Genomic DNA, 25,447 nt, shown 5'->3' on the forward strand with positions numbered 1-25,447 from the left:
GCCGCTGAAGTGCAGCCCGGTCTTCGGCGGTAATTCAGCGGCGGGAGGCCCCGCCGCGGGTCTTCGGGGCACTTCGGCGGCGGGTCCTGGAACGGAAGGGCCCCCCGCCGCCGAAGACCGGTCTGTACTTCGGCAGCGGGTCCCGCTTGGGCAGTAACTCATCAGTGGGGGGTCCTTCCGCCCCGGAGCGGAAGGACCACCCCCCCCGCAGGTGAAGACCAGGAGCAGAAGAAGCTCCTGCGCCCGGCCCCGCAAGAGTTTTCCGGGCCCCCCGGAGCGAGTGAAGGACACCGCTCTGGGGGCCCCGAAAAACTCTCATGGGGGCCCCTGCTGGGCCTGGGGGCAAATTGCCCCCTTTGCCCCCCCCTCTGGGCGGCCCTGAGGCTGGGGCCGGCGGAGGCGGGTACACGGGGCTGGAGCCGGGCGGCGGGGAGGCGGGGACGCGGCCGGGGTGGAGCCGGGCGGCAGAGGAGGCGGGGACGTGGCTGGCGGAGGCAGGTACGCGGGCCTGGGGCCGGAGCCGGGCGGCGGGGACGTGGCCGGGGCTGGAGCCGGGCGGCGTGAGGCCAGGGCCGGTGGAGGCGGGTACGCGGGGCCGGGGCCGGGCGGTGGGGGAGGCGGGGACACAGCTGGGGCAGCCCAGAGCCCTCTGAGTCCCGGCCGCGGCTGGGATTTAAAGGGCTCTGGGCTCCCCACTGCGGCGGGCAGCCCAGAGCGCTCTGATTCCCCACCGCGGCTGGGATTGAAAGCGCTCTGGGCTCCCCGCCGTGGCGGGCAGCCCAGAGCTCTCTGATTCCCGGCCGCGGCTGGGATTTGAAGTATTTTTATTGTAAAGTGCGGCCTATACTCGGGACAATACGGTAAATCCTGACTTCCCAAAGATGCCAACCCATTTGAGTGAAAGCTCCAAGATCAAAGGTTGCAGACCTGTCCAAATAATAAGTGACCAAATTACACTATTTGGAAGAAAAGAGCATGAATCTTTTGGAAGATTGGTGAGGAAGAAAACTGATTTGGAACAGGGAATGGGCAAAGTTTCAGGTCTGTGTTTTATTTTTAAATAACTATTTGGTTCAACCATTCTCACAATGAATTGGTATACTTTGATAAACGAAGAACATTTATGAAGAATATTGGTATTCCAGAAGAAATAACTGAATGATGAAAGACTAGACTGCATCTATTTAAATGTTGTTCACTTTCCATAATTAAGATTTGAATTATAGAAGCCATGAGTGGAATGAGTTGTAATGCAAGTACAGGGTGGAATGGTGGTAAAGCATCTTAGTCTCAGGTAACCTTTATTCTTTCTTCAAGTCATGCACATTTTCATAGAAATATTATTTTCCCCACATTATCTTAAAGGCAGTTATTGTTCTCAATCCCAATTAATCATTAGAAAATTATTCCAATTATAGACTGTATTTGATTTGTACCTACAGCTGAACCTGTTTTTCAAGAAACATTTAACCAAAAAAAATCCCAAACCTGACTGTGTTGGAAAATTTACTAGCACTTGATCTACTTGTCATTAAAATGAAGCACAACAAAAAGCTCTAAGGAACTTATTACTATATCAAAGAATTCAGGTTTAATGGAGATGTGCTTGTGGTTTTGTTACTAATAGAAAAGTAAAGAACCAGTTTACTGCAATTAGACCATTAGGAATTGTTGGAAACAATAAACAATCATGGTGAATTGTTACATTTATTGTGGAAAATGTGGTATTCTGTAGCTTTTGGAATGTGACTTCAAACATCTCCCTTACTCTTTGGTTCAGAAATAAATATAAAAGAAACTGGCTAATTAAGTACTGATGGTCAGAAAACTGCTGTAGTATGAATAGAACAATCCCACCCTTCCTAAAATTGAAGACTGGATAATAGAGCGTAATAAATTTGAGGTCTTAGAATAGGTGTTCAACTGAAGTATAAAAATGGATTTCTTTCAGTGTGGGGTACTACATTTTTATATTCTTTAAAACATGTCATATAACTGAAAATTCAGGTCCAATTTGGTCATTCTTTTTTTCTGATTTACCCTACTCCCATATTCCCATCATTTAAAGACTTGAGTTTTACATGGAAAAATGTATGTATTTGAATAATGAAATGTCTCCTCTCCTCCTTATATTTTTCTCTGCTCATTATTTTATTTAATAATTTTAGTTTAATTTAACAAGCGTGATAATGAAGGTTTTATCTTCTGTATCTTTTTGGAGTGTGGCTTGATCCCATGTCTCCTCACTGTCTAAATTCTTATTGATTGCAAAAGGGCCATGTGATCAGGCCTTTAATATAATGTTTTCTGGGTCTGAGGCTTTCAAAGCTGACTACAGCATTTAGCCACCCAACTCCCTTTGAAGTTAATGAGTTATGTGATGAAATCCCCTAGCTGGCTTTGAAAATCTCAACCCAGGATCCTTTTGTTATTCAAACATATTTTTTATTAAATTTGATTTAGTAAGTTTTTGGAGCTCTTGGTCTCCATCAATCAGGAGTAACTTCTGCTGACAGTAATGGTGACTTCTCCCATCTTCCATGACTCTGTCACAGAGTAGCTTCCTCTTCTGGAAGTAGCATAGATAAAGACTTGACTGGGTAGGTCATCCAGATGCTTGTGTGAAAAGTAAGTTCTTATAGATCCCATCATGCTCTTCTGTTCTCCATTGTGTCTTATTTTGAAAGTTGGAGTAGAGTATATGTGTATAGGTCAAAGATCAGCTTTCATTTTACTTTCCCAAATTTGTCAGCAAGGTTTCGAAACTTTCTGTGAAGTCACTAACTATTCTAAACAGTGGAACATATTTAATAGTATTTTCCTTTTTGTTTACTATCAAGGAAGGAGAAAAAAGGCCCCCCCGCCCCATCACCCTTGTATCCAGATAAATCCTTATAGAAGGGATCCAACCCTTCATATAAAGGCATATTTAATTCTAAGGAACTTGTCTGGAGATACAATGAAGAGAGTTCCCATCTGGGATCTGACCCCTCTTTTTCTTGTACTGGTTATGTCCCCAAGCTAAAGTCAGCTAAGTAGTACGTTTCCCCCCGCACCCTCTCTGATTTGTCAATTTCACATCAAGGCTTCTTTCTTTAACAGTGTGAAACTAAGGCTTCTTACAGACTATTTTTCTGGCAAAAGCTGTACCTAGATACCGTAGAGCATAATCAGCTATGTCTGATATGAGCACATAGAATAACTGGTATAATTGCAGCAAAATACTGGCAATTTAAAATAGCATATAATAGCTAGCAGACGACTAAGATCTCTGAATGAAGCAGGATGCTCCTCAGCTAAAACCATTTAGGAAACCTGTGAAGGATTTGTGAAAGGTAGATATGGAAAAGCCTGTTTAGGTCATATGGTCCATTTCCCTGCCTGTTCAAGGTTTAGTCCCTACAGTATATTTTCTAACTTTTCAGCTTTAAAAGTTCTTTTAAGACTGGAGTTCACCTATCTAAAGTGATCTCTCTTTCAAAAACGGTAAAGGTATTTATATAGTGAAAATAACAAAGACAGCACCAATAAAAGAAGCCTGCTCTAGTGGATTTTCAGAGCCTTTTGCTCTTTCTGTTTCCATGAAGATCTGTCTACAAGCTCTCCCCAGTTTGGACAAAGAGAAATTTTTAATACTATAATTTCTACCCCATTTTTCCACCACGCTTTGCCACGAGGAGGTATAAGATTTTATATTAATGAGGGAAGAGGAGAGTTTCAGAGCATTCTACTTCAGGAACTCCAACCCCAGGGCTAAATCCAGAGATGGCAAAATAACTTCTGTCCAGGCACCACGCTTCTTCCCCTCTGGCAACTTCTTTTCTCTCAGCGGCACTGCTCACCAGTGCAGGAAGTGTATCTGGTCAAAAGGGGTCACAGATCTGGCAAAGAACATTTCTACAACTTGAGCTAGGTTGCAGACAAGTGTGTATTTCAGTTTTGCCTGTGAGAAACTTCTGATTGACCTACTCTCTCCATTTCCCTGCCTCCTGGGCTAGCGCAGCCAATTGGAGCTACTGTGGGAAGTTAGCAGAGCTTTTTACTTTTCTCCCCTCAGGAGCAGACACCATTTTTAGGGGACACAGGGAGAGGGAGCAAAAAGAATGCAGCAGCTCATAGTTCCTCTGCTTGCTCCCCTCCTGTGAACAGTGGGATTTCTGCCTCCCCTTTGCGACCCCGTGGCACGGGATGGGAGAGAGGGAACTGCATTGCAGCTCCCCACTCTTCTGGGGCTTGGGGGGGGGGTGAAGAGTCCCAAGAGCTATAGAAGGAGAAGAATGAGGCTTGGGTTGAGAGACCAGATGGGGGACAAAATTGATTGGGGGGCTGGAGGGAGCAAATCACGGGGGCAGAATTGATGAGGGATGGGCGGACAGGCAGATGTCATGTGACTTTTGTTTCGGTAGAAAAATATAGACCACTCACTTTTTTCCAAACTATTCTGCCACTAACTCTTACCCCTCTAAATACCCTGCCCCATGACCTCAGTTAATGTTTCCAAAGTCTTGTGCTATGGCCAAGAACAAGAGAGTTGTAGCAGAAAGGAAGGTGTCTTATAATTGCAATACTATTGCATATAAGCCTGTTTTTTGCTCTACAGTGGGTCAACCCATATCTTAAAGACAGTAGATATTTGATACTTAACTCCCCCACCCCTTTTCAGGTCCTTATAGTCTTAAAAAAATGACAACTCTACTTTCTAAATATTTTGATAATTCTCCATTAGACACAACTTGAGTACTTATCTAGAATATTACATAAATGTAATATTATGGTGCAGGGCATTTTATTTAAACGTGACCACCCAAATGGAATTAATCATTTTGCTGAAGATGGTTTATCTTAAGTAATCCTATTTCAGGAGGTGGGATGACTTTGCATTAAGTATTAAACTGCCTTCACGACTCAATACTTGGTCATCGGGAACTTTTGAATTTTCTGTGCCCTAGAATTTCTGACTGTTATTGACTCATTTGGTCCATCTCTATCCCAACTAACACATACTCCCTCAACCAAAATTATAGGTCTTTTTGGGACATAGTGTACTTTCCCAAGTACTACTAGCTAAACTATAAAATAATTTTGGCAGTTCTCAAATACTAAAGACAGATTTATATTTCATGATCTATTGATGCATTTTCCAGCAATAACAATAAAAAATATAGCTTTGATGATCTCACATTATCTGACGTATTTTGCCCCATGCAGTAAACCTTTTCAACTTTAAAAGATTATAAATCTGATTCATGGAGCATCTCCCCAGAATATAATGAACTGATGATGCACAGTCTTCCTGGCTCAGATGAGGAGTCTTGTTTGTAATACTTTGCACCAACCTTTGGTAGCAACAAGCTACTAAGAAAAATGTTAGGAGTTGTACCACTGTGGCAAACAGAAGCTTGAAATAACTTCTGTGCCAGGGAAGATAATGGAGCAAGTAATTAAGGAAATCATCTGCAAACACGTAGAAGGTGGTAAGGTGATAGGGAATAGCAGCATGGATTTGTAAAGAACAAATCATGTCAAACCAATCTGATAGCTTTCTTTGATAGGATAACGAGTCTTGTGGATAAGGGAGAAGCAGTGGATGTGGTATACCTAGACTTTAGTAAAGCATTTGATGCCATCTCGTATGATATTCTTATCAATAAACTAGGCAAATACAACTTGGATGGGGCTACTATAAGGTGGGTGCATAACTGGCTGGATAACCGTACTCAGAGAGTAGTTATTAATGGTTCCCAATCCTGCTGGAAAGGTATAACAAGTGGGGTTCCGCAGGGGTCTGGTTTGAGACTGGCTCTGTTCAATATCTTCATCAACGACTTAGATATTGGCATAGAAAGTACGCTTATTAAGTTTGCAGATGTTACCAAACTGGGAGGGATTGCAACTGTTTTGGAGGATAGGGTCACAATTCAAAATTATCTGGACAAATTGGAGAAATGGTCTGAGGTAAACAGGATGAAGTTTAATAAAGACAAATGCAAAGTGCTCCACTTAGGAAGGAACAATCAGTTTCACACATACAGAATGGGAAGAGACTGTCTAGGAAGGAGTACGGCAGAAAGAGATCTAGGGGTTATAGTGGACCACAAGCTAAATATGAGTCAACAGTGTGATGCTGTTGCAAAAAAAGCAAACATGATTCTAGGGTGCATTAACAGGTGTGTTGTGAGCAAGACACTAGAAGTCATTCTTCTGCTCTACTCTGCGCTGGTTAGGCCTCAACTGGAATATTGTGTCCAGTTCTGGGCACTGCATTTCAAGAAAGATGTGGAGAAATTGGAGAGGGTCCAGGGAAGAGCAACAAGAATGATTAAAGGTCTAGAGAACATGACCTATGAAGGAAGGCTGAAAGAACTGGGTTTGTTTAGTTTGGAAAAGAGAAGACTGAGAGGGGACATGATAGCAGTTTTCAGGTATTTAAAAGGGTGTCATAAGGAGGAGGGAGAAAACTTGTTCATCTTAGCCTCTAAGGATAGAATAAGAAGCAATGGGCTTAAACTGCAGCAAGGGAGGTTTAGGTTGGAAATTAGGAAAAAGTTTCCAACTGTCAGGGTGGTTAAACACTGGAATAAACTACCTAGGGAGGTTGCGGAATCGCCGTCTCTGGAGATATTTAAGAGTAGGTTAGATAATGTCTATCAGGGATGGTCTAGACATTTGGTCCTGCCATGAAGGCAGGGGACTGGACTCGATGACCTCTCGAGTTCCCTTCCAGCCCTACAATCTATGAATCTTGAGACTTAAAAAAACAAACTTCTGACATCTTGAAAGGTTAGCGTGTCATCACTGTATTTGAAGAAGTGATCCACAAAACAGTAGTTGTGAATGGCAAGGGATTCCTTTAGCACTCCTATAAGTTCATACCTAAATAGCTTTGTGACAAGAAACATATGCTTTCAGTCCCTTGAAATTCAGGGAAGGGTGGTCCTTGGATCGAACAGGTTGTTTGAGGATGGGTTATCTCTGCTGAGTAGTGGTTCCCCACCTGTGGGATCAGCCCCTGAGGCTGATGGAAGATCTCTCTGGGGAGGGAAACTGTTCCAGCTGCATGTGACCAGCAACAAAGATGGTGAGGAAAATAAACCAAACGGATTCTCCCAGAGCTGCCCCTGTATCATTGTCTCTCAGAAGATGGGTGATGTGCTGTTGGTGAGTGGGTTAGCAGCTGGAGAATCCAGCAGAGACTGGAGGAGAGGAGGTGTGTGTGTGTGTGTGTGTGTGTGTGTGTGTGTGTGTGTGTGCGCGCGCGCACACGTATGGATGGGTTTACCAGACTCGTGCTCACTGCAGAAACTCTCCCAATCAGGCAGGCTGAAGTGGGAAAGCAATGTGTGACTAGTGGCTCTTTTTAAGCCACTTGCTTGGCTTCTAATCATGTTCCTCGTTCAGCTGCTCAACCAGGAGGCACCAAGAGGTTCCTGCTCCCTTCACTCCTTGCATGGATCCCTCTGGTAAGTGGGAAGGGGAGTGCATGTGAACAGCACCAGCATAGCTATTGGGACAGTTTGTCCCCTCAGACAGCATGGTTACTACTGTGTAGTTTGCAGAATATTCACCTGGAAGCAAGGTATGAAAGCTATGCTCAGAGTGGTCACCTAGATTTAATCGTCTGGTACTGGACTAAGGATAGAGTGAGACAGGCTGTCTTTTGGAAGGAAAATATTCCATTGCTGATCCAACAATTGCAACAGCCTTACTGATGAGATCTTTCAGAGGACGTACCTCTTCTGTGTCCTCAACAAATGGAACTAGATTTGGCATTCAGAGATTGAAAGGATTTTACTTTTCCAAAAATAGTGTTTATCAGTGGCGCTGAAACCGTTTTTGGAGTGGGGATGTTGAGCTGCAAGCCTCTTAGCCCTATCTGTGCCCCACACCACCCCCTAGAGCTGGGGCCGGGTGCAGGACCATGGCTCTGGGAGGTGGGGCATGGACAGGGTTAAGGCTGTGGAGGCTGGGGTCATAGCTAGGGGCAGGTGCAGAGCCACAGGCATGGGGCTGGCAGCCGGGATGCCGGGCACAAAACCTCCACACCCCTACTTCCCACACTTATGATGTTTATGTGTGAACTAAAGAACCCTGGAAACTATAACAGCAGATCTACAGCTGTGCCACAGGCAGCCCAATAGCAAAAGCGTCTCCACAGCACCATGTCAATGTACATCAATCCCAATCTGGAAATGATTACCTCCAATTGCTCCTTCCTGTGCTGAGTGAGAGTATGTAACTTCAGTTTTGTTTTGTTTTTTAACTATTTAAAACCTTTTTGCCTTCCTCTTGAACTGAATAAAGCCAAATTTTGCTGGAAAAATACAGATTTTTACACTAACTTTTTAGATCAAATAGATTGTCAAAGTTGGCCTACTCAACCCTGGGGCTGCAGGAGCGTGAGTATTTATACCCAGGTGTACAGCTTTCTTTTTAGATTTAATAACAACCCCCCTGCTTAGTCAAAAATGGACAGAAAGAAAAGAAGCACTCAGTGTGACTCAGTGGATTACACAGACCCAACAACAGCCACTACTGGAAGATTCACAGGAATGATTGAAATCCAAAGCCCTTGCTTAGCCTGGCAACAGCAGCAGCTTCATCACAAGGCAGGTAGCCTCCTTGCAGATGGCAACTACCTGAATTAATATCTAGTGAGGGCCTTAAGGAGCTCTGGCTGGATGTTCAGTTTATGTCCATCACTGAAGATCTGTCTGTAAAGATGGATCTAACTTTCCTAAAGTATACTCTCAGGATGTTATAGAACATATCTAATTGGATCTTTATTTTTAGATACTCTGCAAAACTCTTGCTCTTATTTTCACCGTAATTTCCAATTTCAGAAGTAACTATATAGTTTCCTTAATTATCACAAGTGTCCACTCTTCGGGGCTTAGTCTCATTTTCTGTATGGTTTATAATTTCTTGAGAAATCCTTGCAAATATTTCATGTTTTTAAAGTCTAAGGAAAATGGATCAAGATTGTCTTCTATATTTTTAAGAGAAGAATAAATTAAGGATGCCCCTTTAGAATCTTTTACTTCCACAAGCTGATTTCCCCAAGAAAATTTACATGGGGAGAAAGGGATTGGAAAACAGCAGTAGATGAGAGATGATTACTTCTCCCGTGTTGTCAATACCTGAATTTTGCAATTGATCTATTGGTTTCTGCTAATGCCAAAATTTTTAAGGGGCCTTAAATGAAAAATAAAAACAAGTAACACAAACACAAGTCAGAAATAAGGGGGACAGCATCCTGAAGTGTCCCTTTTCAGCCACTAGATGGCAATTACGTATCTTATCATGGGGAGTGAAGAGAATTTGCAGGTGTTTCCCAGCAGAACTCTTAAGGTACTTCTCAATGCGAATAAATAGATATCTATCAGATTCAGACAATAGTGCCTGGGTTAGCACTATAGCCTTGGAGGGAAAAAAAACAACAACCTAGCATCTAGTGTGTGTAACCTGACTAAGACCTAAATGGGTATTGGAACATTTCTCAACGTTTAAGAATAAACTGAGTCCTGAAAATAAAAAGTCTGAAGACTTTAAATCTTTTGAAAGTTCTGCCTTGTTGCGCACCCTCGCTCTGCACTACTCCCGGAAGTGACCAGCATGCCCCTGCAGCCCTGAAGGAGGGATGTCTCCATGCGCTGCCCCTGCCCTGAGTGACGATTCCAGACTGGGAACTGCGGCCATTGGGACCTGCGGGGGCAGTGCATAGGGACAGCGGTGCACGGAGACCTCACCTAGGAGCCGATGCCAGAGGGGTGTGCGGCTGACATTTCCTTTTACACTGTTTGGAGAGCTTGTCTCCTAAACAATGAATGAATGCACTCTGCATTAGGGTTGGTTGAAAATTTTCTGACACGAGTTTTTTTTTTTCCCAAGCAGAAAATGCCAATTCTGCAAAATCAAAACATACAGCAGGAAAGTATCTAGTTTGATGAATTCTTGTTTTGAAAATATCTCAAAGCATTTTGTTTCAATAATGTTGAAACATTTCATTTTGACTTGATTTTGTTTTGACTTTCTTGTTTTGATATGACTCGTATTTCAACTTTTATATTTTTATAATACAATATGGAAGTTTAAACGTAATTTGGTCAAGGGCTTGCTGATGCACAGTTATCCTCTCCCACCCACCCACCCCTGCAACATTTTCAGATTCTTGTAACTTTTTTTTTGGTGCAGAGCTAATAAGTATAGGGGATTTGAGCAGTGAGTTGGAGTGGGTTGTGAGTTCAATCCTCGAGGGGGCCATTTAGGGAACTGGGATAAAAATCTGTCTGGGGATTGGTCCTGCTTTGAGCAGGGGGTTGGACTAGATGACCTACTGAGGTCCCTTCCAACCCTGATATTCTGTGTGTGTGTGTGTGCGCACGCGGTGGACAGGGGGTGAAGAAGTATGGATGTGGGGAGAGGGGCTCTACCCCTTTGCCAGTTTGCCCCATAGGGCATATGTGCCCCCCCAAATTAAATATTTTGGAATATTTTGTGAGAAACACAACAGTGACGTTTTTTGTTCCATTTCAGAACAAAAAACAAATTTCAAAATCTTGGAATTTCCCGTGGGATGGAAATTCCGAGTTTTGCTCAGCTCTACATAGTCTGTACATTCCTGTCTCTCATAACATGTATTAATCACTGTCATTATTAACAAGTGAATACAATTTGAAAAATATTGCATCTCTAAAGCTAATTTTTTTAATGAAGAAAACCAATAAGAGCTCCCCAAAGAAAAACTGTTAAACTGCTGATCTAAATGTGGACCTTCTCACTTGTTGGAAAGATGAGTGGAAATGAAAGGAACTAGTATATGTTCACCACTGCCATTTAAAAATGTTTTAGCATAGTGATCTATACTAAGTCCTCTGTATTCAATTACAGCTATGATTACCTTTACAAAAGCAACCTATCGGTTTTGTGCCTGAATCATAAAAAATAAATTTTCTGTTTTTAGCAATTGCATACACCTAATTTGAGATACCAATAAATTCTAAGGTAAAAATATTCAAGTTTTAACAAAAGTTCCATAAAATGCTCTTCAGAGAATGCTTTTTCCCTGAAAGAAAATTCTTCTGAGCACATTTCTCTGGCAGGACAACCTGAACTGATCTCTGAGTCTGGCTGCTACTCTCACCTAGTTTACAGGACAGCCTAGAGCCAAATTTGGCCCAGAAGTGAGGTGCCTGATTCTTCTCTTGCCTGTATCAGTCTTCCACAGGGGTAACTTCATTTACTTTGTTGAAGATTCTAATGATTTCTGCCTATCCATTTTCTTTGTAAAAATAAGTGTTTCACTAAATTTTAAGAGCAATACAAATTATTCCATTGACTTGCAGAGAAAAATCCATTGGGAAATGGTATTTAATTTATCCATGTCCATCCCTTTGGCATGTTTTCAACCTATACATTGTGCTACAGAGTGAGAATCTAAAAATAAGATTGACTAGTTGGTTTCATTTGTTTATAGTTAAATTCTAATCTGCTTGTATTGTCCCAGATTAGAACTGCAAAATGTAAGCAAGATACATAGTTTAATATAAAATAAACTTAAATGGTCTTTTCACTCTAATAATTTAAGCTGTTCATTGTAAAATAAGAGAGCTTGTATGTAAAGTTTTTTCATTTAAATTAGCTTGACAGTATCCTTTTGAATATGCATAAAAACATATGCATAAAACAAAGCCTAAAAACACCAGTAGGCCCTACTTTGCATGTAGCTGTATATTGAATAATATAACTAACTTCTACCTTTGATTATTTACCTTTCTCTTTAAAATGGCAAGTAAGGCTCTTTCAGACCCTCACACCAAAAAGTTTTTGATTCTCATGGAGACCTAAATAAGACTCATTTTTTTTGCGTGACCTCATGCTCAATGGTGCAAGACATATGGAGGCCTGTATTTTCATTTCTAATATTGCCTCCCACCTCATCCTCTTCTTGGAGTTGTTAGAGATACCTACTATCAACTCAGCCTCAGGTTTGGTGATGGACAAATTTGGTTCCCTGATTCCAATGTCTCTGCAATTCTGCTTCGCCAACCTTTGTCTACCTGTGGTTTTTCATAATATCAGGCTCACACTTCAGGGGTGTGAGAGAGTACCAAACCCCTCCTACAAGGGAAGATAACGTTACTGTAAATATTTCTTGATGCCTACTCCTGACGCATAAGAATTTTCTAGCATGTTGTGCCCCAAGTACCTTCCCATCTGACCTTTCCAGGCCACCGAACTGGTGGTGTGTCCCTCAGTGACTAAGGCTGTCCTGCCTGAGCCTGCTGATAACACGCCTGAGACAATGACATCTTTTGGGGACCTCCTGTGATTCTGTGGTCTCAGCAGTATCCTTGAAGACCAGAAATTGCTTATCCTCCTGAGCTTTCTAGAGAGTCTTTGGCTTTGGTGTCTGAATGTCACAAACTCTGGACAGTTACCCAACGTGAGGGGAAAGTCAACCCTTCAAGCTCCTGAACAATTTCTTGTGCAACTCAACACTGGAGCTTCAGGAGGAGGAATTAAAGCTCCCCACATGCAGGCTGCCTCAACATGCCCAATTTAGAAGAGGCTCCAGTTATTAATGGCTAGGAAAATCATTCCTAACAGAAAATAAATTAATCTGTGGATAGTAAGACCATATATTAAAGCGATACAAGACACATGCCTGTATTATTTTTAATACTTACAAAGGGCATAACCCTCTGCAAACTGGGCTACAGACAAAGTCTCTTTTGCCAGTCTTTGGTTCTATTTTAGGTAGGCCAACATCTTCAGAAGGGGGCTGCCTAAAATAGAATCAAAGACTGGCAAAAGAGACTATTTGTCTGTAGCCCAACTTGTGGAGGGTCATCTCTTTTGTCAAGTGTGCCAAAAGGTTAGTGTCCATGACAGGTCAAACTCTGCTATATTTCCAGCCCTAGGGCAGATGAGATTTAGTCGGGGTGGGTATGTTCTAAAGTTCTTATGATAAAAACTTAACCAAAATTTCTGGACTTTCCTAACCTTAAAAACTCAACCTACATGCCTACCTACATAGGACAAATTTACATAAAAGAAGCAAAGAAAGGAGATGACTTATGTAAATCACTGATTGAAATGGTCACCTCATATCAAGCCGGAAATAAAATACCAACAGGCCACATCTCCTGACCTTTTAAGAAGTCCTTCATCCTCAACCCATCTGTTCCATTAAGAGGCAGGACTACCGCACATTCACAGAGCGTTAACAGAGGTAAGCATGGTATTGTTGCTTCATAAGCTAGAAGACTTAAGCTTTTCTAGCCCTATTGTGGCAGCCCCCTCTTTGGTCACTAGTAGAGCATCTGAGCTGGCAACGGTGACCATTCCTGTTCACTGACGTTGCAAAAAAACATTCCTTGTGCTATATTGCAAAGAAGTACCATATCAGTGGAAGGTAATAATGCTTGGCTGGTGTGTTGTCTCCAGGATGCTTAAAGTGGTGAGGAGACAACTGATTCATCTAAGGTGTCTGGGGTTTAAAACAAACTCATTTGAGGTTCTTGATTGTAGCAGAGTTAGGAAAAATCCTAAAAGGACATTTCGTTCCTAATGCACTCTACTAGGGATATGTCTGCACTACGAGCGCTATAGCAGCACGGTAGTGCTGTAGTACAGATTCTTAGTACAAGGATGGAAGGAGTTTTTCCATTGCTCTAGGTAGTTAGGTGAATGGAAGAATTATTCCGTTGACCTAGTTGTGCCTATATCAAGGATCAGGTCAACCTAACTATGTGTCACAGGGTGTGACATTTTTCACAGCCATGTGCAATGTAGCCAGAATGACCCAAGTTTTAGGTATAGACCAGGCTTAAGGGCCTTGGGATTTCTTGTAAAGACAGAAAAGTTTATTTAACCCCCCTTTTCCCCATTTTATGGGATTCCATCTTTCTGAGTTTCTTTATAGATGCCACAACTGTGCCAAAAATCTTTCCCTGACCTAAAAGAATACATTAGTGTCAGGAAGCGGAGTCTTATTCTTCCATAAAATCTGTTTAGCAGTTAGAAATCCTAAAAATGGGGTGAAGAACAGCTGGTTAACTCTAAAGACAGAGGTGAGGCTGGTCAGCAAAGGAGAGTATTTTGAAAACTTTGCAGGCACCGAGTGCTCTGCCTTTGGTTGGAGGCATGTATTCTCAATTAGTCAGAAGTTTAGGGGTGCTATTGGATTCCTCACTGATGCTAAGCTATATCACATGAGAACATCTGCAAGTAATGCTTTTAGCCAATCAGAGATGGCTGAAAAGACTTCGTCCCTTCTTCGTAGATGATGATGTGACCTCAGTTATTCATGCCTTTGGTTACTACTTAGCAGGAATATAGCATTGTGATATGCCTTGGCATGAAGCGTCCTGTGCTTAGAAAACTCCAACCAATATAGAACTCTGCACCTCGTCTCCTCAGCAACATGGGTTACCATGAGCCCACTCCTGTTCTCCACTCTCTACACTGGCTTCCCTTAGAATATTGAGCCACAGTCCAGTTCTCAGTTGTTATCTTCAAAATGTTCAATGGCCTGGGCCTAAAATAGCCAAAAGATTGCCTAACCCTCTGGGATGAAGACTGGTCAACAAAATCACTCCTCTGGTGGTAAAGAACAAAGGTAAATTTCATCTGTGCCAGAGACAGCTTTTTTTGGTGGGGTGAGCCTGAGACTGTGGAATGACTTCCCTCAGGAGCTAAGGATCGTCACATACCTCACCGCCTTCGACTCCAAAGGTCAGGTGGATTTCTTTGACCTTGCTTTCTCTAACAAATACATCTATGTTGCTATATTTAGAAACTAAATCCTACCACAACTAAATCTTCCAATGTTCACTCTTCTCCCCTTTGGGAGAGGATGAGAGAACAAAACATGACATGGTAACCTTGTTGCTTAATGTACCACTGGAAGGTGCTCAGATACTAATGTGATGAACATGAGATAAGAACCTACATAGAATAGAGCATTCAGGCAGTGTGGGGCTTATTTTGCTATCACTGTTTAGAGTATAGCACTTGTCAGATGTCACTGAGAATAAATAAATTAAAACTTCTCTCAGTTTGGTGCTTGTACATACATCTTCTATCAGACAGCACCATTATGTCTTGTCTCACTAAACTAGGGGGAACAGGCCAAAAAAGAGAGTATATTCTGATTGTTCAACATGTTTCAGAGACAGAAGAATGTAGTAGCAATTCCCTGTACAGCAAACCTCCTTGAAACTCAAGTTTTCATTTGTTACATTTGGGAACTGCAGAGGTCATTCTATTGAGAGCTCCTTGAATTGCATGACTCTGAATTTCTTCACAAGGTTCACACACAGTGGGCAGGGATACTTTCTGTATCCTGTATAGGGCCTTTCAGTTCCTATTGTATATGGTACCTGTTTTTATTCCCACCGTCTTTCAGTACAGGTAGATAATATGGAGAGTCCAGAAAAAAGCACTTGTAGTTCCATATATCCATAGTTCTACATAGACCTCTAGTTCTTGCTAGATTTCCCTGTAGTCCTGGGAAAATTAAACACAATGACGCAAATAATGGGGAACTACAGTTACAAGTCTTTGCTGAAATGTCTGCTGTCAGGAAACCTTTAAAAATACAGGATTCAAAGCCAGAAAGCACAAAAGAAAAACTATATTACATTTTTATAAGGAATTAATTCTGTTGGCAACATTAGAACCAAAATTATTTTTGAGGAATTCAGTTTTAAGTAATTGATTGATCTAACTAGTGAAGTAGCAGGGTAAATCTTCCACTGTCATTAAAACATTTGCCTGTGTGCTAGTCTCTGTTTTTCCCAGGAATAACCAAAGTCTGGAGAGTATGTTATACTCCTCAGGGTATATCCCTTCTCAAACCTGTGGAATGCTAATATATTAGGAGAAGAAATATATCTAGAAATTTGAGCAAGAGACTGGGAATCAGGCTTTCAGACAATGACTTTTCCTGAAGCCCTGGGCAAAGTAGTCAGTTTCCAACTCAGTGTCTACAACTGTAAAATAAGTATGTATATAATATAATATATGTTACAAGGCGAGTAGGAGGATTAATTAGATAAAATTTTGTAAAGTGTTCTGAACATGAAAACAATTCAGTGAATGCCCAGTAGTATATCTCATTTAATAGCATTCAACAGCTCCAGCCGCAGCACTGGAGACTTCACTGCTAAAATACCATGTCTCCTTTCTTTATGCCGGGCTGCAGGGCTCTCAGAATAGATGTTAAAACTTGTTAACCTTGGATCATTAGGGATCTGAGTAGTTATCAATTTTTCCTAACTGAAAGGCCTAAAACGCATTGTAACCTTGTGCTGTACTGTACTGTCACAGATAAGCAAGACCTGCAAGCCTGTCTCCTGTTTTGCCCGGAAAAAAATTATTATTCTGTGGACAGAATGGTTAAATAGAGTGCCTTCTTCCTGAAAACCTAGTAGAATCAATACAATAAAGTTTTGGATAAAATCCCAAATGAAAAATTGTAGGCTTAGTGTCTAATTATGGATCCCACTCAAAGAGACAACTTCATCTGGAACACTAAGTAACAAATTGCTGAAGATTCTCAGATGTGGATAAATGCAGCTTGGTGCCTTTTAGTCTCTGACACTAGAAACTGTTAATTTCCAAAAGTAGAAAGTAATGTGGCTTTATTCTTGAAATATTACAGATTATCTTTGATTTAAGAATGGTAGTTTATTTTCAGAGGCTAAAGGTACATTATTTTCTCTCCACCTCCCAATTCTGTATCTCAGGGAATGTATATTAATGTGCATATATACTTATTTTCTTCTTCCCTATTCTTGAATCATACATGCTCAATTTTTCCTGGATAAAGTGAGGCTTAAGCTTCCACCTTTCTTTCTTCCTTTACAGAAAGAAGACTACCTCAAAGTACCCATGTCCTGGGTAAGAAGTCTAAGCAAGACAGAGGTCCCTCAAACACCTTTTAAGCCACACAGTTTTCTGCTGTGGAGTTGTCCTTTGGACTTTAATGTGGACCTTTCTCATGATCAGTCTTTTACCTGGGCAAACCTTTCAGGTTCCTGGGAAGCGACTTTCATCTGTGTTTACATGTGCAGCAGAAAAATTTCTTCCTTTTCTGTTTCCATGAACGTTACCTATTTTTAAATTTCATCAACCAGTGCTTCTAATCTTTCTTCCCAATGAGAGATATTAAAAGCTTGCTGTGACTTATGCAAATCTTGGTTTAACTTCAAAGTGTCTCATTCAGAACTGTTTGCCAAGGGAAGGCAAACCCAAGGCATGAGGGAAGAACACAAGTCTTTTTGCTGGGGGAAGGAGGGTTAAAGGAGCTTTGGGCTGTCATCTTAATGGGCAAGGTAAAAAAGTCTTTATTTACTTCAAACATACAGAAATGGCCTGTTCTAAAAGCAAAGGTAGTTTGATTTAACCTTTCTGTGAATTATTGGCTATAGATATTCATGTAGTTTTACTTTAGTTGTACTGAGCAGATCTTGAATTTTTTTTTAACTTACAGCAAAAGAACTGAAGGGAAGAGGTCAATGATCATAACCAGACCAACTATATTGTCATTTCAAATTGAGGACACCCTATAGGTGCCCCATATTTAAATGATCACTAAGCATTTGGAATTTTTTGTTAGCATGAATGTTACAAAATTGAAAGATATATATGAATGATTCAATGTTTTCTCTCTGGCTGAACTCTCAGGAAGAATTCCAGTTTCCCCTAATGAGATTTTTAGATTCTATAAACTAAACTAATCTTTTAAGGACATTCTAGGAGATGTTTCAAAAACCAAATCAGTTTGTATGTGGAAGGTCATTGTCTTGTTTTTCTTGAAACAATCCTTTCCTCTCCTGAAAAATGAGAGATGCCTGAAAAAATTAACTGAGGCAAGATGTCCTAGCTTGAGACAAATCTTGGAAAACATTTGGGTGTTAAAGTAAATTATTTAAATTGCTATATAATCAAAGCATATAAATACTGTTTCCCCTAATAAATGTAATTGGTATAAGTCTCTTTGGACTCACAAATGTTTTCGAAGATTTGTCTCAAGCTAGGACATCTTGACCCAGTTAATTTTTTTCAGGCATCTCTGAGACCCTGATAGACTGAAACAGTAAGAACTTGACAAGAAATCCACTCCCTCCTTCCTTATTGTGTAACCTCCTATCTCAAAAGACTGCTAATACAAACTACAAAATGAAGGAATGCACTGCTGCTTCACCCTCATGTGGAGATCAGCTCCATTGAGCTACCCATTTTTGTTTGCCCTTGGAGTAATTGCTTAATACATCACTTAATTGCCCAATGACCTTTTTTTTCCTCTTTTTTTTTTAAAATGTGATCCTGAAGCTTTAAAATTCCTCTTTTCTTGCAATAGATTTTCAGCCCCACAGGATGAATTCCATTGTGTAACATTGAGTTCCAGTGCCTTCCTGCAGGTCAAGTGGAATTTTAAGTTTCAAGGACTATATTTTGTTCATGGATATGGTAACATCTTAAACAGCACACTTAGAAGTGGCCCTGTGTCCTGAATTAATATTAATGGTGATGATTCTTCCCCAAGAAATTAATCGTTGCCATATTAAATATTCTTAGGGCATTAGCTTCAAATAAAATGGATCAAATTAAACTCTAGTGTAATTCCATTGACTTAAATAGGTTTGTGGCAGGGATGAAATTTCTCCTTTAGATACAAATTGGAAGGCTATATCTTTAATAAAAATTCTATTAGTTAAACATAAAATAAATTAAAAGTGGCAGCCAGTGAATATTAGTGGCAGAAAATGGATGGTCATGTTTCTCAAGTGAATTATTAAGAGTTGAAGTTTGAATTTTTATAGGCATTTTGTATGTATAAATAGTCCTAGTATGTATATATTTATGTTTATTTTTGAGAAATTGATCTTACAGTAATGTACATACACCAGAATAATGGGGATGGATGAAGTTTTGTAATATTCTTTTCATCATACTTTCACATTCTAATCCAAACTGTTTGTCCTTTATATTATAATAAAGTTTTTCAACAAAAAATCTTGCTAATAAAATAGATTGAATTTTAATAGGATGCATAATAAAAAAGGTACCAGCAGAATATCCTGTAACTGAGGCTGAGGCAATAAGCAAAGCTATCTTTTAGCCTTTCTCTCCAGGTTACTGTTTAAAGCACTATGTAGTTATTGACTGAGCAGTCTGCTCTCCCTCAGAGTCAGTTCACCTCTAGACAAATATGTGGCGACCCAGTCCCTGCTTTAACTTGTTACCTACACATTAAAATCTGATAGGGGGAACCGTTTGCCAGTATTCATAATTTTAGATCCAAATATGACTTCAGACTTTCTATGAGAATGAGCATTGTAACTTGATGTAAATTGCTTCGAGTAGAAAGCAATCTGAGTTAGTCACTTGTTACTGTTTCATTTTAGTGAATGCTTTAGGAGAGCTGGGAAATCCCAAGATAAATACATGCCTGAAATGCTGTGTTCAGAAAACAACTCCATGGAAACAATTTTAGTAAGCTATGAATATATATTACTGGTAGTGAGAACTTTGCTTACAACAAAGAAAACTGTTTTCTAAATATTTTCTTGTGCCGTAGTATGAGATGACAAACATAATCTTCCTGACTGAAAGACAAATAAAGGCAATTACTCTGTTAGGTATTGGGTATTAATTTACAGATGCTTCTATGGGACTCTTCACCATTGTGTCTGAGACCAGTAGCTCTCAAACATTCATGGATGAAGCTTGAATTTCACCTGTGAGGTTTAGCATTTTATAGAAGGGAGAGAGAAGGTATGAAGAGGTTGTAACTTGCCCAAGGTCACCAAGGAAATCTGTAGCAGAGGATGGGAAAATCCTGAATGTGTATAAAATGTGTATAAAACAGACTGTAAAATACAATCTACCTTCTTGACTCCCTGTTGCTGATCTGTTGTCCCAGTCAAGAGAGGATACCATTAAAAAAATCCTAAACATTTAATGAAGTACAGCATTGAAAAAAAATATGTTCAACTTTAGCATTCCTGTTCCCTTAAATCTCTATCGGGAACATCTGTATTAAAATACTTCTGAATTTCTGATGTATCTATTGCCTGATTAGTTCCTTGGATTATGGTCCTGATAAAGCACCAGTTATTACCATTCACTATTGCTGGGGTACATCATTTCCTTGTGATGCATTTTGATAAGCACATCTCCATTTAAACAGAACACACTCCATTACTGGTATTTATTTAGGAACATAGGAACTGGCATATAGAATAGTCCATATATTCCAGTAATCCATTTCCAACAGCAGCCAGTACCAGATGCTTCAGAGGAAGCTGCAAAGTTGGCAATTAGGGAATAACCTTCTCCTAAAGGAAACTTCTCCCTAATCCCTTTTGTTAATGGTTGTTTTATGCCCTTAAACATGGCAGTTTTGATGCTTTCTGAACTTGGGGAGAAGTAGTTCTTAATTTTGTCTTATTTCTTGTTATGGTTCTGCTAGCTCAAATGCTATTCTGTGTAGCTTACTGTACTCAACATGCAGGACTTTCTGCCATCATAACTTGGCCGTGAAAACCAGTATGATTGCATTCTTTTCAAAACTGGTTCCCTATTCTTTTCTTTTATCCATTCTCGGGTGAATAAGGCCTGGCTAGTTTAGCATGTATACAAATGTAACATTCAGTAGTTCACCCAGTCTATCATGCACAGTAACAGTGAACTAAAGAAATACTTTAAATGTTTTCAATCATTAGTGAAAATTTGTGCAAATTTAAATATTTTACATATATTACGTCTAACTACATATATTAAATCTAACTACAAAAAGAGTTGCAGTACTTTTAATCCACTGCTCTGTGATTCTTTGTCCATCTTTGGAAAGCAGTACTGTAGCCAGGAGAACATCGCAATATAAAGAACATACATGCTGATGAAGTCATAATCATTAATTATAGTGAGTGCCTAAACTAATTTCCATAGTAGGTTGTTTCTGGGGATATGGTGTCTCTGTTCTTACTGAGTGTAGATGTAAATTGCTTTCTCTAGCTCTAGATGGTGCTAATCCCTATTTAGCTTCACTGCCCATGTGTGCTGATAACAGTTCTCTCGTCTTTCTGTGTGTTGACTTATCTTTTCTTTTTGAAGGATGATTTTGAGTTGAAATCTGAGGAACGTGCTAATGTAATTCAGCAGCTGGAGCAAACCATTGAGGATCTGAGGACCAAAATTGCAGAACTGGAGAAACAGTTCCCAGCAACGGAGGCACAGATTCCTTGCAGAGACCAAGAGAGTGAGAGTGGACACTCAGTTTGTGGGGAACGTGGTAATGTGGATCTTCAAACAAATGAAGAGAATGTCCTACCTAAAACTGTTTTACAAGTAAAATCAGTACAGACTTCACCAGTAGAAGATTGTTTTACACACTCAAAGCCTTCAGCCAACACACTGCCACAATCTCCTCCCGACCTGGAAGGAGATAAAATTGAACGGCCATCTCAACAATTGCCAACTCTTGAACTACATCCCACATATTGTTCTGAAGTATCTTTAATTCTGTCACCAAAACTAATCTCGATGCAGCTGGATGAAAGCCAGTCCACAGAAAGTACATCACAGCCACCTCATCCAGGACCTGACACGGATCTGTCCTCTTTGTTTGAAGAAGCGACTGTATCGCCAGCTCCCCATCGGTCTCGAAGTACTGAGAGTGTGACTTGCAGTGAATGTTTCCCTTCGGTATCCTCTGAACCCACTTGTAGCATCCCACCCCCACTGCCTGGCACAGAACTATCTATTCCCCTGCCTGGAGCAGGAGGCTCTTCCTTCACATCACGCTTGCCTGGTGCAGGTGTCCCATCCCCACCACCTTTGCCTGGTTCAGGACTTTTCTTGCCTTTGGCTGGCACAGCAATGCCACCCCTGGGCCCCTCATTGCCTGGCATAATTATGCCACCTCCTCTACCCCCACCTTTGCCTGATGGAGTGATGCCACTGCCTCCCGCTCCCCCATTTCTTCCATGTGCAGGAATCCTACCTCCAGCCCCTCCTCTGCCTGGGGCCAGAATACCTCCGGCCCCTCCTTTGCCTGGTATGGGAATCCCTCCCCCTCCGCCGGCCCCTCCTTTGCCTGGTATGGGAATCCCTCCCCCTCCGCCGGCCCCTCCTTTGCCTGGTATGGGAATCCCTCCCCCTCCGCCGGCCCCTCCTTTGCCTGGTATGGGAATCCCTCCCCCTCCGCCGGCCCCTCCTTTGCCTGGTATGGGAATCCCATGCCCACCTCCTTTGCTTGGTATGGGGATGCCACCCCCTCCCCCACCTTTGCCTGGTGTAGGTGTAGGAATGCCACCCCCTCCCCCGCCTTTGCCTGGTGCATGTCTACCACCTCCACCCCCGCCTCTTCCTGGTATGGGGATGCCACCCCCTCCCCCGCCTTTGCCTGGTGCAGGTGTAGGAATGCCACCTCCTCCCCCGCCTTTACCTGGCATGGGAATACCACCCCCTGCCCTGCTGCCACCTCCACCTGGGGCAGCTCTTCCACCACCAGCCCAGGGAGGCTTCCTGCCAACTTTTGGCCTTCCACAAGTCTGTGGGGTTCTTCCTCCTCCATTACCAGTCGGTTTATTTGTAATGGGGATAAATCAGGATAAAGGGAGCAGGAAACACGCAATAGAACCTTCTCGACCCATGAAGCCTCTTTATTGGACAAGAATTCAGCTTCATAGTAAAAGGTAAAATATGTACATCATGAAGATGGAGAATTTGTTTTTGTTCCAAGCCTTTTTCAGTAACATGGGGTGAAATTAACTACGTGCTTTAGTGTCTTGTAAATGTTCTTTACAACATACACATTTTCAGTATAATTGCAATTTTAATTTTAACTGGCATTTAAATAAAATGCCCATTGTGTTTAGCATTTTGTACATTAAAATTAATGTTGAACTGCTTATTACCCATGAAAGCTATTTTACAAAAGTAATAGTTCAATATTGTCCTTATGAACTGCAGAAAGCATATTAGTAAGAAGTGCTATTTTTTCCCATTTTTATCTCGAACAGGTCAGTGCAGGGGGGGGGAAATGTATATTTTTGCTGTTAGAGAAATCTTTTAAAGAACCATTTTTTGGATAACTTTGGGCCTGATCCTGTGGACCCTCAGGGTTCTTTGGACCCTCAGCTCTCAATATGGTGATACGCGTCAGGCATTTTGTGACTCAAATATAAGTCGCTTGTCCCTTTTCCCCTTTTCACCAGCACCAAGGTCCTGTCTCAAGCAACTTGCAAACTCAGGTAGTTTATACTCCTCCAAATGAATCCATGATCTGCAGACACTCACTCCCATGTCTCCTCCCTTATGATGTAAAAGGTCCACTTGCCTGTAACCCTTGTTGCTTGATGCTGCTCTGGCTTACATCAGATTTGTTGTTAATATATTTTTCTATTTTATGGAATGCCCATTGTTTATAGATATACAGATTTCATACTCGTAGGGAAATACTAATTTTGATTTCAGTAATATTCTCTCTCCTTGCCTACCACTTTCTCCACCTTCATACTTTTTGCCACTTAATAGTGGGTTTATCTTTCTCAGCCCAAGCTTATTTCCAGGACTGGGTTTTGTTTTTTTTTACATACTGAGCTAGTGATAACCCAAACTGTGTGGCACGTGTGAATATAAAGCAGTTTGAAGCATATTGGGTGTAGAAAAAGGGAAAACTCAATATATAATTAAAAAGGAGTTCAGATCCAAAATACAATCTATTAAACTCCTGCTACTCCTGACAGTAGTAGTCACTTAAAAATACTATTAACATTATTTTCCTTTATTCCACCATTTGTGACTATATTTAGTTTGACATTGCTCTACATAGGTCTTTTGCTTAACTTTAGAGATTCTAATGCTTCACTTGTGTGGGAAAAAATTGAAGAGCCTTCCATAGATTATCATGAGTTTGAAGAACTGTTTTCCAAAACAGCTGTTAAAGAGAGGAAGAAACCAATTTCAGACACCATCACAAAGACAAAGGCTAAACAAGTGAGTACTCTTTTTTTTCCCATGCTTTTGGGTTGGTATCTATCTACGCATACCTGGGCTGCAGTAGGAAGCTGTGATGTATGGGGTTGGTTTTTTCAAAATGTTATTCTATATGTAGCATCTAACATTAATATGTGTGTATATGCACAATATATACTTTGCAATTTGTTCTTATTAAATATTTTAAAGTGAATTTAATGGGTGAGAGTGGTAAGAATTTAGTGACTTATCTGAAAATCAATGCTTGAAAGTTTCTGTCCATCAAGGTTCTTCCACCATAAAAATAAGCACGGTAACTGAGCTTATCATGTGTGTCTGTTTATATAGTACATGCACATGAATTCATAATAAAAATGAAAAAGCAAAATGGAAAAAATATATTGATCAAAAAAACTTCTTGAAGTGGAAAGGATTGCAGTAAATTGGGAAAAACCAGGACCATTATAAATGTAAAGATTTCTAAGCAGGTTAAACCTTGATACGTAAGCTTTTGCAGTTTCACATCTACATGAGCATAAAGAGAGTTCTGAGTAGTTATTTGCTCAAAATAAATTACCTTCCAATTAGTCTGTCTTTTGTTGTTACGTGTATGATAGTCAGACTGACACAGGAATGACACACAGGAACATGCTCTTATTCAGAATTGGAATGAGCAGTCGAAACACTCATTCGAACATGTCATTGTCTTGCAAGTATGGTGGTGGTTTCTCTATGGTTGTTATGGTTCTCATGTGTCCATATACAGGGCAATACATACAGGATTTTTCCAAACCCAGACTGCTTTTTATAACAGCCCTCTTCAATATCTTTGTGCCATAGGTTTGGCAGTGTTTAGTGATAATCTTTACCCAGACATTATTTGACTAGGGATTGTTCCTTTAGTGCTACATGACATTTAAAAAGTTGGTCTGTCATTTTGCCAGCCATTCAAGCATGCAATAGCTTCTAATTGTGTCAGCATCCAGGGATGGGGAGCAGCAGAACTGACAGTATAATTGGGATTGTTACATTGAGTAGCCTGTGCAAAGTAGCCTTCTCAAGTGACACTGTGCAGCCAGCCTATTTCAGTCTGTGGTTTGCACACAGTTCTAATGAAGGTAGCCTGAACAATTTATAGTATTAGGATAAGACCAACATAGGCCCTGTCCTCAACATAGTTTTGCTTTGTACCCTTGCCAATTATTATGAGTTTTTCCTCAAATAGTCTTTTAGTACTTCATTAGTGCAACTGACTTAAACACAGGTAAGGTGCATGGCCAATTATTTCAGATTTTTTCTCTGAATGACATGGAGGCTATGCACACACAAAATATCACAGAAAAATGAAAGTGCAGTGGCTGAAATTTTGTTGAAATAAGACAATTTTTGCTATACTTTTGTAGAAATATTTATCTGCCATTTATATGTGATACCTAACTTTATAGATGGTTTGTCT

General features: G+C 40.8%; 1 protein-coding gene across 8 annotated transcripts in view; it reads left to right on the top strand.

Moving 5' to 3' along the window:
- Positions 1 to 25,447, top strand: part of FMN2 (formin 2) — a 248,375-nt gene that overhangs the window by 63,784 nt on the left and 159,144 nt on the right. For all 8 annotated transcript variants that reach the window (XM_045011693.1, XM_045011692.1, XM_045011695.1 and 5 more), the window contains 2 exons: positions 21,127 to 22,709; positions 23,868 to 24,012. In XM_045011693.1, coding sequence (XP_044867628.1) covers positions 21,127 to 22,709; positions 23,868 to 24,012 — 1,728 coding nt within the window. The remainder of the gene's footprint in view (positions 1 to 21,126; positions 22,710 to 23,867; positions 24,013 to 25,447) is intronic.

This window comes from Mauremys mutica, chromosome 3 (assembly GCF_020497125.1).
Source record: "Mauremys mutica isolate MM-2020 ecotype Southern chromosome 3, ASM2049712v1, whole genome shotgun sequence".
Taxonomy (NCBI): domain Eukaryota; kingdom Metazoa; phylum Chordata; order Testudines; family Geoemydidae; genus Mauremys; species Mauremys mutica.